This window comes from Ascidia mentula, chromosome 3 (genome assembly GCF_947561715.1).
Source record: "Ascidia mentula chromosome 3, kaAscMent1.1, whole genome shotgun sequence".
Classification (NCBI taxonomy): domain Eukaryota; kingdom Metazoa; phylum Chordata; class Ascidiacea; order Phlebobranchia; family Ascidiidae; genus Ascidia; species Ascidia mentula.
Window position 1 is genome coordinate 5263347 of NC_138568.1, and position 15873 is coordinate 5279219.

General features: G+C 39.1%; 3 protein-coding genes across 4 annotated transcripts; 1 reads left to right on the plus strand and 2 right to left on the minus strand.

The window, feature by feature from the left end:
- Window positions 1–277: 277 nt before the first annotated feature.
- Window positions 278–10003, plus strand: LOC145894173 (ras association domain-containing protein 2-like). Of its 2 annotated transcripts, XM_082982659.1 has the most exons (12): window positions 278–390; window positions 2016–2138; window positions 2734–2930; window positions 5632–5782; window positions 6115–6173; window positions 6311–6354; window positions 6669–6779; window positions 7243–7367; window positions 7811–7964; window positions 8674–8795; window positions 9171–9268; window positions 9611–10003. In XM_082982659.1, the coding sequence occupies exons 1-12, from the start codon at window positions 376–378 to the stop codon at window positions 9678–9680; spliced, it is 1269 nt and encodes a 422-aa protein (XP_082838785.1). In that variant the 5' UTR covers window positions 278–375; the 3' UTR covers window positions 9681–10003. The 2 variants fall into 2 exon arrangements, with proteins under 2 accessions (XP_082838785.1, XP_082838784.1); XM_082982658.1 differs by lacking the exon at window positions 278–390 and having other exon boundaries at window positions 835–2138.
- Window positions 9699–12632, minus strand: LOC145894174 (claudin-19-like). Its single transcript, XM_082982661.1, has 5 exons — window positions 12575–12632; window positions 12075–12266; window positions 11046–11210; window positions 10157–10269; window positions 9699–9827 (listed from the first exon to the last, which is right to left on the minus strand). Exons 1-5 carry the CDS (start codon window positions 12600–12602, stop codon window positions 9699–9701), a joined length of 627 nt encoding a protein of 208 aa, XP_082838787.1. The 5' UTR covers window positions 12603–12632.
- A 1580-nt stretch (window positions 12633–14212) lies between these two features.
- Window positions 14213–15845, minus strand: LOC145894005 (zinc finger CCHC domain-containing protein 9-like). The gene is made up of 4 exons (XM_082982434.1): window positions 15708–15845; window positions 15468–15592; window positions 14902–15046; window positions 14213–14652 (listed from the first exon to the last, which is right to left on the minus strand). Exons 1-4 carry the CDS (start codon window positions 15799–15801, stop codon window positions 14333–14335), a joined length of 684 nt encoding a protein of 227 aa, XP_082838560.1. The 5' UTR covers window positions 15802–15845; the 3' UTR covers window positions 14213–14332.
- Between the last annotated feature and the right edge of the window lie 28 nt (window positions 15846–15873).

Consider the following 15873-nt stretch of genomic DNA (forward strand, 5'->3'; position numbering starts at 1 on the left):
TGTGACTTACAGTTTGATTTTTGCTTGAACAAATGGGGCACGAACTTCTTTTATCAAATATGTGTGTGTGCAACAGTGTTTTTTTCTGTCAACATTAACCTAGGTAAATTGAAAAATAGACAATGGAACAATTTTCATGTCATCATAGGAAATTGCGAACATTCGGTCTGACCGGGTCCACATTAATCCTGTACATACTGCTAGCATCACCCTCACCCATGTATAAGCCTAGTGACTCACTTCCTATAGTTAATAACACCCAGCTCGTGGTGGGCGCCGATTTGCCTGAAGATTGACGTACACTTTAAGCTGACAGCGTGGACAGAACTGGTAGCAAGGCTGAGGTCGCACTTTCCCATTTAACCATGTGGAAGAATGGCGACTTTAAAGGTACGTGCTAATTTTCGTTGCGTTGCAGAGAACTAGAGTTTTATCTATGGCATCAAATTGGAGCTTTTATGTTTGGTTTTAATACAGGTAAAGTTTACCTTAGTATTAGGGGAAGGGTTTGTGCACTGCAGGAAAACTGGCCTTAGTTTTGCACAATTAGGCACGTTTCCGAAAACCGTTAGCATGCATCACTTGCGTATCATTGACAAAAAGCATCGCATTAATCAGTAATTACGACTTTTTGTTGCCACCCCAAACACAGCCAGTACTCGCCTGAGCTTTCGGACCATCAGGGAAACACGTGACGTGACGTCATAACCGGCTGCGCAGTAATCAAAACACTTCACCGCCTAAATGCGACTCTGATGTGCTGATTTTCGCGCTGGGGTGGGCTTTAGTATTGAGCAATGCTTTGCATTTCACAATAACATTAAGTTTGCGCGAGGTTTGAAGTAAAGCGGCAATATAGTTTTTTAGCAGTGTGTTTGCAGTGAGCCCAGCTACTACGGAAGGTGAACATGTTTAAAGCGTCAACAGTGCATAGGGTGAACGTCTGGGCGCAGCGGAAACGACAGTTCATGATGACTGGTTGCTTGGTGTCAGACATGGTTATTTCAAAACAGAAACAGTTGTCCCCCACGTTGTGTACAGTATTAAGCTGTTTTAAGTGTTAGGCCTGCACCATGTTTGTCAGTTACGCAAAATGAAAATCGAAATGTATCGACCATTGTTTGCAAATTGTTGACGTTTGTTTAAAGTTGCCAATAAGAGTTTGGTAGACTTTGCAGTAGCAATGTCATTAGGCTATAGTTATTAAATCAGTCAACTGAAAATGAAAAGACAGCTGCAGTGCATCGGGACTATTTTGTTATTTAAACACACGTAATACCAAATTATAAAAAGGCGGGACATTGTTTGAAAAACTTGGTTCGTTTAAGCATTTCTATGTAACTGCATTACAATCTGCAATACACTAGTTGGTCGCATAACGATAGGAAGTGAGATTTAGGTTGTTTAACACTGCGGTGCAAGTCGGTATAGTAACAGAAGCCTTATGTTTTAATACTATTTATAGTATCAGCGTAACAACAAAACCTGTCTTCCGCTGATTTTAGCTGCAACATAACAGAAAGTAGTGGAGTATTGTTAACAATTATGAGTAATTTTGTTTCCTCAATACAATAACGCTCCACGGTGTCACTTGAATTTATAACCAGACAGCGAAGTTTCTAAAGCTATTGTTTCCTTTTTCTGCCAACCTTTGGTACAATTCAACCCCTTTTCTCAAAGCAAGGCCATCAAAAGCGAAACCGTATTGAGAAGCACATCACTTGCTTATAGCCAGTTCCAAGATTCCACTGCTACAGACTGTTTACAACTAAAAACGCTAATTGGAGCGCAGTATAATTAACTGGTCAGAATAAGAAATCAAATCAAATGAAATAAAGTGTATTTTGCGCAAAAAACAGCTACGAAGGGAATAAAATGGCTTCGGCACCAATAAAACCATGCAGGTTATCAAGTCAGGCGCCCAGGTGTTAGCGCAGAAACAACTTTTCAAAAATACGAAACTTTTAGTTTTGATTCTTGTTAAAACATGGAGTAACGATGTGTTTGCTTTCCAGGCCGCCTATAACCGTTTTCTTTCGGCATTTTCACGATTCTGGGCCCAGCAACCCCGCGAAGACGAAACTGAAGAAACTTCTTCTGACAGAGTCCAAGAAATTCCTACGATAAAAGTTGTCGAGGTAGTTTGTCTACAGGCTGTTGTTCGTACCAAATATCCTTTCGTAAACAACGCTGAAGATTATTTTCTGAGAATCTAACCGACCACTTATTTACTTAAAGCTGCTGTGATTTCCGCCTTATCAGAGATGACCTCAACAAAAACATAAAAAACGTCCGCAAATAGAAATCGTCATTCATAACTTATAATTGCTGCCAAACTTGCGATAAAAATTGGTGTTTTTCAGCTAAACTTCTTCACAAATCAAAATGTTTGTAAATCATCGTACGTTTTTAAAAGTATATCCGAATTTGTAAAAACTGAAATCCAAAAACATGCCTCTATTAGTATGCAATTAAACCGCATTTATTGTCGTTGCTTATTTGAAACGAATCTCTTTATGTGATTTAGGCTTTGTTCCTTGCAAGTTTGTGATTTTTGTGAACTGTTTTGCACTCCTTTTCACCAAATAATTCCATGGCAGCTTATACTTGCGAATAAGCATAGCAGTAAAACGCCCTTCTGACAAATCGTGCATATCGAAAATAAAATACTGATAGTAAATTTTGTTGAGCATTTTGCCACAGAAACAATATCTTGCTTTGTGAAATCGGCAGGTCGACGACCGGACGTTATTGCCTTCTTCTGCGACTGAGTCAGTCACTTTGCGCGTGGGAAACGGCAGAAGGAAAGAGACCAAAGCCTTGTTCAGACGAAGTTATTACGCTTTAAGAAGCAGCACAGAGTCACTATTGAAGAAATCTCCGAAGAAGATGACTGATATACGGCTCAGCGACTCGAAGACCATTTCCACGTGAGTAGACGAAATGCATGGGTAAAAAGCAGTTACATTTTTGACATGTGGGGCTGTAGGGTTGTCGTGTGCCCGTACAATGTGTATATGTGTGCTTCTTACATCAGAATTTGTGAGTAAAGGAGTTGGGATGTAAACTAGAAAACGTCGGTCGAACTCATAAGTTAGTTTAAATATCAAGCATATGTGATTTTTCGTCACAATTTAACTATTTATTTAAATAAAGCCTTCAGTGCAAATTTGGTTTCACCGCAGTCATTTCACCAAGGTCCATATTAGGGTTTATCGTTTCCTCGCGATTGATATGATGTTGGCTGCGACTTTGCATGTTATGACGTAACAAACGAGGTATTTAGGGTATAATTGTGAATGTCTTGCCAAACAATGGCTGGTTCTTGCGTCATAAAAATAATGACTGTTGTGATTCAATCGACACAATAGTACCTGCGAAGTAATGATTTAAAGCATTTTTGAGAAAAGCGCTTCACTTGTTTTAAATCTGATACTCAGGCCTCTGGTCTGCAAACCACTAAATTGTCATGGGACCACAGTCACTCAACGCACGCATTCAGCGTTTTACAAACAGTGTTTGTGTGGTATGGCGTGCGATGACGTCGGCAACGCATATTTTACTTCCTGATTCCACCAATGAGTGGAAACAAAATATTTCAACTCAGCTCTGGGACACAAAAAAGCTGTCTTGCTGTCGGCGTAAACCTCGAAATGTCTTCACCTTCCAAACATCAAATGTTAGAGACATTTGTCAGAACGAGTTGATCGCATGGTTTTGTTTATTTAGAGAATTTCCACCGCAAACATCTGTACAGCGATCGCGTCCTGATAGGATAAATAAGTGACAGACCGATATATCTTATCTATGTTATGGGGGCTTGGAGGTCGTAATATCCCAAGCTTTGGACGTCTTGAAAAAGCACAATCGTCATGCCAAATCGTTTTAAAAGCATCTCACAGTAATCAATTGTGTTCTTCGGGTGATTTTTACTAACAAAACCCGATGACGCTTTAGATTTCATACCATTTACAACTAGTATTATATAACACTGCCCTTAAGTATTGTAGGACATACGGATACGTTTAGTTACCACTCACAAAAACCTAGGGCCTCCCCAACATTTGCCACTGCTAAAACATCGTAATCAGTTTCATTTCCTACAGTTCGTGGAACCAGAACCAGTCACCAAAACATGGAAACCAAGCACTATTTGCATTCGCAAAATCCAATATCGCATACAGTGGAATACCTCGTTAGACAGGCAGAATATAGTTTCACTTACCAACCTTTGGTTTGACACCTTTGACGAACACTACAGTAATATGATGTGACATGTGTGGGAAGTTGCTGACTACATCATACAATTGTGCAGACGTTTCACAATTGCCGTGTTTAAGGTCTGCATTATTGCAAAATGCTGACCCCTCCTCACTTGTGACATTTCCCCTTCAAGTAGATAAGCCCCAAGTATTTCGCATATGTAGGGAAGCGTCGACATCACGTGCATTTGCCATGGTTTAAAATAGGGTGGATATCGTTACATGCTCGAAAAGTAAGGGTCTACCTTCGACCCCGCTGTTGTTGTTGCCTTGTTTGTTATTTTTGTACCTTTCCTTTAAAGCAGGGGCATCAACGGTAGTCCATGGCTCCCACTATGGGTTTTCAAAGGGGGTCAGAGGGCGTCCGCACTAATTCCGTTATATTAATACCCCCTTTTATAACTGTGTACATGGCACAGGCCTTGAGAGGCATTGTAGGGACGAAGGGGTATTCACGCAGCATAGAAGGTTGAGAACCACATGCCTAAAGTCTTGGCCATTCTTCTTCGGCAAAGAAATCTAAATGAGTAAAGGAGTGAAATGAGTAGGCGGTCTTCGCAAACGTATTTTCTCGTTGGTCTTCATGGAATTTAAACCACTAAACACCCCGCCCACTACCTCCCTCCAGTGTTTACAAACATACTTGAGCGTTTCCAAGTAAAGCTGTGATAAATATATTGGTTATTACACACAAAACTCGTAATAAAGAAACGTATTACAAACCAGCTACAAATGTTGAATTACGCAATATGTTAACATCGGTGTTTTGTAGTTTGTTTTTTGTTTATTACGTCAAAGTCACTGCATGACCTGTATGCTTGGGTCTCAAAAAATTTGTCGAATACATATTTCTGAAAGTTAGGTCGCCTTCAAACGGTTAGTAACAGTTATATGTTGGTAATTCACAACCAACATAATTTGTGTCAACACGAAGTAGTGTTCGGCCCTTGGGTGTAGAGGTAAAATAGTCGGGGCCAACCGCTCACAAACGTTTTCAAATACTCGTATTTTCGTAACCTCAATAACTTATGCTACGATAACAACTGTTTTCTTTTCGGTTGCTGCTGGCCACAGTCGCACAGCAGTAACATGCTTTACTACATCCTGATACACGTGCTGCGTTTCGGTGCGTTGGTCGTAACTACAAGTTTGATGTTGGTAACGTGCGTGTTTGTCGTGCTTGCTGGTTAATTTAGCCAACATTCAATTCACACGTTTTTCCATTGCCAACAGGAAGATATGAATTAAACAAAAAACGCCGTTATCGGTAACCGCATGCCTGCCCCAACAATCGCGTTTTCTTCAACATTTCTTTCTTCAAACCATACGATTTACAGTCGAAATTAAACCGTTGTTTTCTTCGTTGCAGCGAAAACTTTTTGTCACGTTTGAACGATTACAACACTTACCACGATGGGGCAGCAGAGCGTTTGGCGAAACGTCAGAACAAGAAAGGGGAACTCGTGGTTGAAGGATTACTCAACATCTATTGGGGTCTGAAGACGGCCATCCGACTACAAGTACGTTTTAGACATCGGTTAAACACTCATATACGAAGAAGAAAACATGATCGGGATTCGTGGCCAGGATATCCTGGGTTCGAATCCCAATGTGGTCAAAAAATGCCAACATACAAATCAGTGCCAGAAATTTGTTTTGTAAAAACAAAATTTAATCTGTTTTCTGGACTGTCCGCGTTTTTTAGCATTTTAATGGATCTAACTTCTTAACTGAATACCGGTTAGCTGGGACGTTATACGTGATTACAAATACCAGGTGGTGAGGATTTACTCCACGTATCGTAACCATAAACACAACCTTAAACAATAAACTTTTTAATCCTCGTGTTTAGTTGGCTGATGATGATGAAAAAATCAGGCCACAAATTCAAGAGGGAAGTGAAGGCCCCGAGTAAGTATTACCAATTCTTATTAACTGTAATAAGTGCAAAATATATGCTGTTTGTTCAAACAAGTTGTCATCTAGTTTGCTTGCGATGTTTGATCGAATATCATTTTTTGTGTTAATGTCGCTAAAATTTGTTGCAGGAATGGCCAAGAGGGAAATCAGTTGCAAGCGCCCGGTGGAAGCGGTAAGATTTCTATAAGCTTCAGATATTTATTGAACTTTTTCTCGAATAGTTAATTACATTTTTTGTCGGTCAAGTATAAAATTAAAATTCTTGTACGTTTTTTTGCGATAGCCTGTTTCGATGCCAACGCATTTTCCAATTATGTCTTTTACACAAATAAATTTAATTTGTCTAGATTTTCAACACCTACAAACTGTGTTTTATGACTTTTTTACTCTTCACTTCAAACCGTTCGCTAATTACGTGAACGACGAAGCAAGTTCAAAACTGTTTCAAAAACAGCACAAGATAACGCGGTTTCCGTGTCTTTCCAGCGTCCGGACTTGACATTGAAAATGCCATCTGGGGGAAGACGAGACAACGTAGGAACGACAAGAGGAGGGGAGCGATGAGACTTCGAGTTCCAGATCATAGCTCCAAAGCAGGTAAGTGTCAAATGTTATCAGGTGGTGTTATGACGTTGGTGGTCACGTGGTGTGACATAAGTGGTAATATGTGCGGGCGTGTGCATGTACTGCGATGCTTTACAGTTACACCTACATAGAGTAAAGTTTTTATCGTTCAGGTTGTTGCACGTTTTTAAGCGTCGTGTTTTTATGATGTAGTCGTTACTGAACTCCATTTTTGCGAATAAAAACCTGCTGTTAAGAGATCTAGATAGTCGGTCACAGAATCATACTCTGCAGTGAAAATAAATTGTCCAGCAGAACTTGCATACGTTAAACTTTAAAAAATCCTACGTCACCAAACAGCTCTTTTTTCGTATAATTGGCACAATTTTTTTTGGAATGTTGGTAAAAAAATTATTAATTCAGTCTCTTCAAATACTTGCAATGTGCCATAAAAGTGCAGTTTACGATAATTTATCATTAAGTTGTTTCCCAACAGATACTGACAGCGACGACGAATCAGGCGGAAACTTAGCAAGGACCAGCAGCGTCATCATGCGGAAGAAAAAATCGCGCTACTTGAAGCATCGGGCGTCTATAAACGGACACACTTACAATTACCGGGTGATTGTTCAAAACGTAGCAATAGTTTCGGAACATTCGAGTGACGCTACCTGCTTTAATTACACGAAGATTTATTTCTTTGATAATTAAATAAATAAAAACCCACACTTTCACGTATTTGCAGCGTGCCGTTTGTCAATAATAACTTTTTGTTACAAAGCAGATACGCTTTTTACTTTCTGAAACCAACAAATAACTTACTAAAACTGCAAATAGCGATTTTTTTTGTGGACAACGTTAAAAGTAATGAAAGCAAAAAAACCACAACTGAAACCAGGCGTTAACATCATTTAAATTAGAAACAAACTTATCACATAAATAAAGTAGATTCACAATAATTCTAATATTGCCAACATGTACTGTAATTTATGTACGTTAATGCGAACTTGGATGAAGTCAAAATATGTTGTAGATATCAATGCAGTTTGTTATTTCGTCCGCAGACATCCGTGTTCACTCCCGCTTTCGGTTCCGTTACGAAAGTTCGAGTCACGAGCCAGAACAACGCACACACTGTCGTCACCAAACTATTCGCCAAGTTCAGGGTCGAGAACTCGTCGGATGATTTCTCCTTGTACATTGTTAAGGAAACTGGAGGTATAGGTTTTTGAAATCACATAAATTTCCAACGCAGACGTGAGTTATATTTTATTCCGTAGTAAACCCTTGGGGTTTAACAGAGAAGTTGTTGAAAAAATGCCCTAAAGTCTTTGATTAGCTATCAGGAGAGCCCGATAACGTAAATTCTTACCCACAATATATATATGCATTGCAAGCAGAATTCTTATCAGAACTGTTAAAGCCCGTTTAATTGTAAGTTTAATTTTCCGTGTATGAATTTAAAGTCGCATTGCAGTAGTAACTGAATGTGGGTCGCAAACCTTCGAGGTCTTCTACTCGCTTCTAGGTTTCAACTAGATTTTCATGTCTTGTTCCGCATCGTAACCGCGTGCGGTTTAATATAGTCTCGGCGGCTACAACGCAACCCCGATCTTGTAGATAATAACCCCGTAACCCTAAATTCATGAACAGGATATGGTTGTCGTCACTATGACTTAACCAGTTTCTGTGGTGAAAGCTTTGTTATAAACAAGATACCCATCTTCTTGTTTCAGAAAATTTCACTCAGTAGCAAAAGAAAGCTTGAGAAAAACTCCACGACAGTGTTTACCGAAAACATTATATTTTATTCATTTCTGCGTCGGATAATCGTTCATTACACTACAACTAAATGTTTTACCTCACACGACGAACCCGCGTGGTCATCATCGGTATCAAATCGTTCAAATGTCGAACATTTCTGCAGAACGTCGAGAACTCCCCGGGGACGAATTCCCGTTAATTAGTCGAGTGTTGGTAGGTCCCAACGAGAAACTGGGAAAGATTTATCTCCAAGAGCGAAAAATGCACAAGGAAATCACCCCGGAGGTAAATTAAACATCCAAACATGATCATTATGTAGAAACAAATGAGCCAATAATTATCAATGAGCTGAACACGCGCACAGTGTTTCGACCTGTCAGGTCCTCTCAGTGCAGCTAGTGACTGACGACCGTCTTGCCTGCTAACCGTAGCATTGTCTGCAGCTAACTGATAATAATCGACATAATTATTTTTGCAAAAGTCCAAGCTAGGTTTCATTCTGTTTCGTTTATATAAACTTATTTCTCCGCTTTAGAAGATTTTTTTCTATTTCAAACTTGTGCTTAACACATGATACAGGCACTTGTTCACACATGAACGTTCAATCGTTTAAGTGTGTATGTAAACCATTGACACACGTGACTCAATACACGCTTACAGGTGGCGCAGTACATTAAGTTGGACTTGAGAATTCTTCAAGTATTTCTCACAAAATTCGCCGAAGAGGAAGACAAGGAAGTGAGCAAGATGAAGAAAAGGTCGGTGGACAAAAACGTTTCGATAAGTTTTGCAACGCCCATATGGGAACGCATTCATGCGTATGTAATGGAGAGAACTAAGCTAAAGCAAAAAACCTAGAAAATATATAACGTTTTTTCGTATTATTTTGTACTTGTACACAATTGGCATAAATATGTTGCACCTAGTTTTACAATATTGTTTTCAAAACACTACTTGAAACAAATTAAAACAAGGCGAATAAATCCAATCGAGACAGACAGCTAAGGCATCTTGTGGACAAAAAAGGCAACTTATACCGCAGTAGACTCTGTAGCGCCAACATGCGGTTTAATTTTTAACCGATATATTTTCCAAAATAGATTCGAGTTCTACCGAAAAATGCTGCGAAAAGAAATTCGAGAACAAAAACAAGCCCAGCAAGCGTCTTGACGTCATTAATGGTTGACGTCAAATGTACTCTTGTACGACGCGGGACGTCGGGTTGTATGCAATACTTTCGCTGATGTCACGATGACGTGAGCCGATGATGACGAAGATGGACCCGATGAACCAGAGCAAACCAAAGGCCAAGCAGATCTGTGAAATCTCATATTTTTCTTTCTTTTCTTATTGGTGGTGACATGAGTTTATTTGTTGAAACTTTCGTTTTTGCAGTACTGTTAGGTCGACGTTTTCCCGATAAATTTGTTTAAAAATTTGCCAAACTTTGGCATCAGACTTTTTTCAATAAACAGGGACGTGCAAACAATTTACTTCAAGTTGCAAAAACGTGATGTGGAATTTTCCGATTTGATTTTCGATAAAAGTCACATAATTAGAATTCCTTGTGAAAATCTTTTCGGACGTAACAGACAAATGATTTTCAACATATACAGAACTCCCAAACATTAACACCCCCCTCTTACCTGCACCGCCTCGTGTATCTTGTACGTCAGTAGATTGTTTCTCGGACCTATCGGTGGCGGTGACGTCATCGTGTCGAACATATACCAGCATGACGCAATAATGACGCAAATGCCTGTGTCGGTACGATAACAATGGAGTCAATTAATGAGATAGAGTTAAATGTGAATTTGCCAAGTTACAAATATTTTTCCTGTTGCTGATTTCTATTTGTGATGACGTTGAAACATAGAAGTGTGCACTTTTTTAGCAGGCATATTATACTACATAAGTTCATAACTTTATTGAACCATCATTACTAAAGTGATAAAAAAGCTAATTATTTTCGGCGAACCTTTAAGTAATAAGCGGGCCTGGTGAACAATAATAAAAGAAGGCAAGTCGCGTTTGGAACAAATTGGTTCAATTTCGTGAAAGATTCTCTGTGTCTTATTCGAGAACTTTCAAGTGGGAAGGCATAATGCGTATTGGCAAAGCAAAGTCTTTCCTTGAATAAACACCGCGAAGATTGAAGAAGTCGTAAAAATAACAAACGCTCCTCCGAAGTGGTTTTGAGAAGTTCGAGAGAGGGGGGAAACTATTTCGCTTCTCAATTGTTGACAGATTCGTTCGCCATTTTGGAAGCGCATGCGGTCACGTCTCAAATATCGCGCATAAACACTCGCAGATGGAAACACAGTAGACAGACAAAACGTGTATAAGCGATAAAGTAATATCTGTCTGTAGTTAATAATGCATTGTCACACCATATGGACGCATTAAAACGGGTTGGGCCAATAATGTACGCTTGGTAACGATTTGGAACAAACAACATTCCTATACCGGGTGCTAATTATTGACAAGTGCTATAGTTTCATTGCTTCAACGATATATTGAAGCAAGTGAACTTACCGCACACCAGAAACATGATCCCGCTGATTAGGATGCATTTCGATTTCCCTGTTTTGGAACTCGGGCCCACAGCGGTGCATTTAAATCCCATGAGCGTCATGACGCCCGCCACGAAGCCAAGGAGGACCGCGAAAATCACAAAACATCGGCAGGCGAGAACGGTCACTAATAACATGGAGAAACATGTCAAATTGTAGCGAAATTCGGACACAAAATTACAATTTTAGTTTAAATATTTACTCGGCTCAAAGTTTATCTGACAAACGCACCAAGTTTCGACAAACAAACCAAAACCAAGTTCTATTTATAATATTTGACGTTTCCGTCGCATCCTGTGGAAGGTTAGTTGAATAACGACCGAAACGTCGTTTTAATCAATTGTTTTTTTTGCCAGGTGAGCTTTTGGCGTTATGTCTGGCAGCGTCAACAACAACCCAACACAAATTCTTGTCAGAAATCACGTGAATACGGAAAAAATACTTTGAATTAAACTTTCTGGCCAAACATTTTAGTTCCGACAATTGAAACAACTAGAGTTTCAAGCAGGAGTCTGGTTTTAATCAAAACAAGCGTAAACAATAAACGCCGGGAGTCTGGCCGATTAGCTGCGTTCGCGGGGCAAATCTCGTTCCGATATTGTGGATTCATACCGGTCTTATCCCTTGCGTAAAAATAATCCTTTAGAATTGGTTGCGCAGTCAAAGCTGCCAACTCTAAGATTCAAGTTTTGTTGATGAACCAAAACGTATTTTCACTTTGTTGTCAATACTCAGGCCCGAATTCATGCGAATTTTTCATTTCGAGAAATTGTTGTTTAAATGTTTGGCTCATAAGATTACTGATGACCAGGAAACGCATTTTTAACCTTCAGGAACAAACCAGGTCTTTCCAAGATGTAAATTATGTGAATAGTTTAACTGGCAACGAATGGTTCGTCATATTTCTGATATTTAAATTTCCGACTGGCAAAACAGGTTTAATACATTTATTTCGTTCGAGTCTTCGTCTATACAAATAACATAAGTTTACCGCTGACTGGCGACAGGGGAGAGCATTGTTTTTGTCCAGATGGGAAGAGCTGACAAGTTAGGAATAATCCCTCCATGTTGGCGATTGTGTCGAGAGCAGAATGGTGCAAACCTTCCACTGAGTTCTGTTTCCACTTGTGTGAGAGAAGCACGCCAATTGTGGCTCCCCATGACCCCATGCTCAGCACCCAACCTCATAAATAACAGTTTCTTATAATTCTCATGAATAACAGTTTCAAAAAATTGTTGTATAGATTAAGCTAACGCGTAGTTGTGCTGGTAATGCATTTTCCAGTATAAAAACTTACATTTCACAAAACTTACATGGCCAACGGACACTCATTTCAAATTATAACGCAATAAAGGCCCATTGTATGTCAATTAATTTAGTCAATAAGATATATGCCAATATTCGTTTGCAAACCGACGTTACATCTTAACATTTCACTGAAATCGATATTTTGACCGATATTTACATTTAAGTAAATTAAACTAACTTACCGACTGCTTGTATAACTGTCTTGGCCATTGCCACAAATTCCCTTCTCGCGAACTGGTTTCTGGCCAAGTTAAAACGGTTTCATAAAAACTTCTCTGCGAAAGCCTTTTTTTCTATTCCGTGCGGATAACGTCATTTGCCACAAGTGGGCGTGCGTGGGTCCAAATACATTGGTAACCAAACATTTTTGATAAAGATAGCAAGAGAGTCGGGGTTCGAATCCTGGTGTTTCATCTGTATAGCCACAGATAATAATTTTGACATCAAAATCTTAAACATTTCATATTTTTATGAGATAAAATGGTTTATGGCCAAGATGAGCTTTTTGGCAAAACTGGTAACATTAATTGTTAATTATTACTACGGTGTTTCTTATAACTTGGTTTGCCACCAACGACATTAACTGAAACAGGGCTTATTGGTCGAAACGTAGAAAATCGGAGTGCATTTGCAAACTATATCGGTTTATTAAACGTTGCTGTCTTTACTGAGACGCATCAAGCTATATTCGTTAATAAACTGTTTTGTTCGGGTTTTGTTTTCCAGTGAATCCTGCAGAGACATTGAGATTGCGCCTGCGCCAAACAATGTGATTGGAGTAATTTATCACAAGCTTGTAACATACGTCACAGAAACCAGTGGTTGAATTGCGTGGTGTTTTGCGCGCAGGTTTGCACATGCACTGCATAATCCCATACTGCGGCCCATATGATAAATTCATCGAATGTTCTCAAGTAAAGTGATTCATTCAACATCCTGTTTGCCACATAAAATGTTCTCCTATGCTTATGTCACATCACACCTATGTTCTTGTATTTTATTACTTCAAGCGCCTCATGATATCACGTGACATTATTGACCAATCAGCTCTCAGTATGGAGAGCTTCAAAGCCCATTGTGTACCTGTAAATTCATTCTATTTGATTCCATTCTATTAACCTTGTTCTGTCGTATTACTGTTACATTGCTATTATCACTGAGACTCTACAAGCTATTCGCCGGCTTGGGATTTATTCCCATAGCCTGGTAATAAACTGTTTAATCGGGGTGAGGTGAGGTTAAAACCTTACAAGCTGAATAGCAGTCGGGAGTCGGAAATTGAAATATTTCACTGTATTTGCATCAACAATCCAATTGTGTTCACTTCTGTTTTAAATAATCAACAAAATTCTTCCGCTAAACACGACTCGAAGATTTAAAATTGGAGATGAACTTTAATAGGAGTCACGTTTTAAAATTACTTGATCACAAGACCCTTTGACGTCTTCCGAGAAGTTTGGCCATTTTGAAAACTTATTTGCATGAAACTGAAGCACCCACATCATGACATACCAGCAGATTGTGTGAGTCTGTCTGCGTTGATTTATTAAGCGCTTCTGGTCGTGTTTTCTACATCAAAGTAGTCGACTTGCTGTTATAACCCGAATATTAGGTTCACTTATTATGTACATTTCAAAATACTTTCGTCGAAAAAGAAGTAGGGAGCTCGTATTGGTGAATAACCAAGTGGCGCTGGAGACGATGTGACAAAATACAATAAACCGTCGTCGCTTTCATTAAAGAAAAATATGTAAAGCCAACTACTGATGTCTAATTGGCTGCGTTCATGCACTCTGAAGACACTCATATAAACAAAACTGTATTTTCTCTTCTTTTGTATTTAGTCGCCCGACTTTGCCTTCAATTCACACAAGGCATAATATCCCCAGTGCTTTGTGACCACCCACAACTATTTGACACAAAATCAATGAGACATAAACTCAAAAAAATACAATCTTCTTTTTCCTCCTGGCAGGTTGTTTTGGTGGAATAATATCTTCATACAAACTCATCTCGTCATCGATACTGACATGGGATTTGTTGTGTGTGTTGGTTCCCATGGCAACTCGTGGCATCCGGTAAACAGTTACCTCACCTTTGACCCGTCGGTCGGGGCAGTCCTTTTTGTAATGTTCAACTGACCCACAAAGTTGGCAAGAGCCCCCGTCAGGGTACAAACCCCTGGGGTTATCGGGGCAGGACTTGGAAAGGTGGCCAGTTTCTCCACATACAAAACATTTTGCAAAAACAAATTCCTTCCCTGTTAAAGAAGCGTAACATTGTTAGTGGAATGACATGGACAATACTTTTAGGCAAAATGAAGACATCTTCAACAAACAGTTATCTGGACAGCATAATTTTCTTTACATAATTAATTACATACTGTACTGCCATGATTCCTGATATACACACTTATTATTCTACTCAATTACACAACCAAATTACTACCAAAGACATGTAACTAAACAAAACACAAATAAATAATCAAACAACCACTGACGGCATGCACCTCTGGCAACTTTAGCCGTGCAGACACTTGATCTATGTTCAGTTGATCCACATTTAAAGCAGATATCAACTCCCTGTTCTACGTCATCCTTCATCATGGGACAATCAGCCATGCCATGACCAGGCATACGACAGTGGAAGCAAACCTATAGACCAAAAACCTGGTAAGTTGTGAGAGGGTATGATATTTTGTATGTATGAATTTGTTTGGGGTACTTACCTGTTATATTATGAAAACAGCTGGAATAACCCCTTAATTTGTTCAATAAACAATAAAAGAGTGACAAGTAACCATTTGTCATCAAATGGACATGTTCAGCTTTTCAAAACATGAATCAATAATTGTTGGAATTGGCAAAAATACTGGTGTTTTACTGAATAACCAATCAAACGTACAACCTATTTGTTTGGGCACTGTTCATTGCTTTGAACGCGAACACCCCTATTATTACAATGGACTCAAGACAGTGCAGATGGATATAGCAACCATGTGCAATAAATTAAGCAACTTTCAAGACCATTTGAAGTTTATGATGACAGTTATGGTTGTAACAACTATCTAACAACCTTGGATGCTTCCTTGTTTCGTATTCGTTTGACCCGACGATTTTCTCTTCGTTTGTCTTTTTTAACGGCTAAATCTTGGGCAGTTTCCAACTGCAATTGTTCCAGTGTTGGACCTCCTTTCTTACCTGGCAATGCAAAAATGAGTCAACAAAAATACTGATCAGTTTGTTTGAATGACTAGTCTTGCATTCAATTATCACATGACTGTACTTTAACAAAATGATTGTTATGCTGGTTTACCATTTGGTTTTGCTGTATTTTTAAAGTCATTCCACTTTGAAGCTTGGTGAGGAACTTTTTTAACAGTTATCCCATTCCTGGCCCACCTTGTCATGGTGGTAACTTACTTAAAGCAAAACAATAATAAATTTGTACACCTAGAAAAGGGGAAAAATTTGAAAGAACA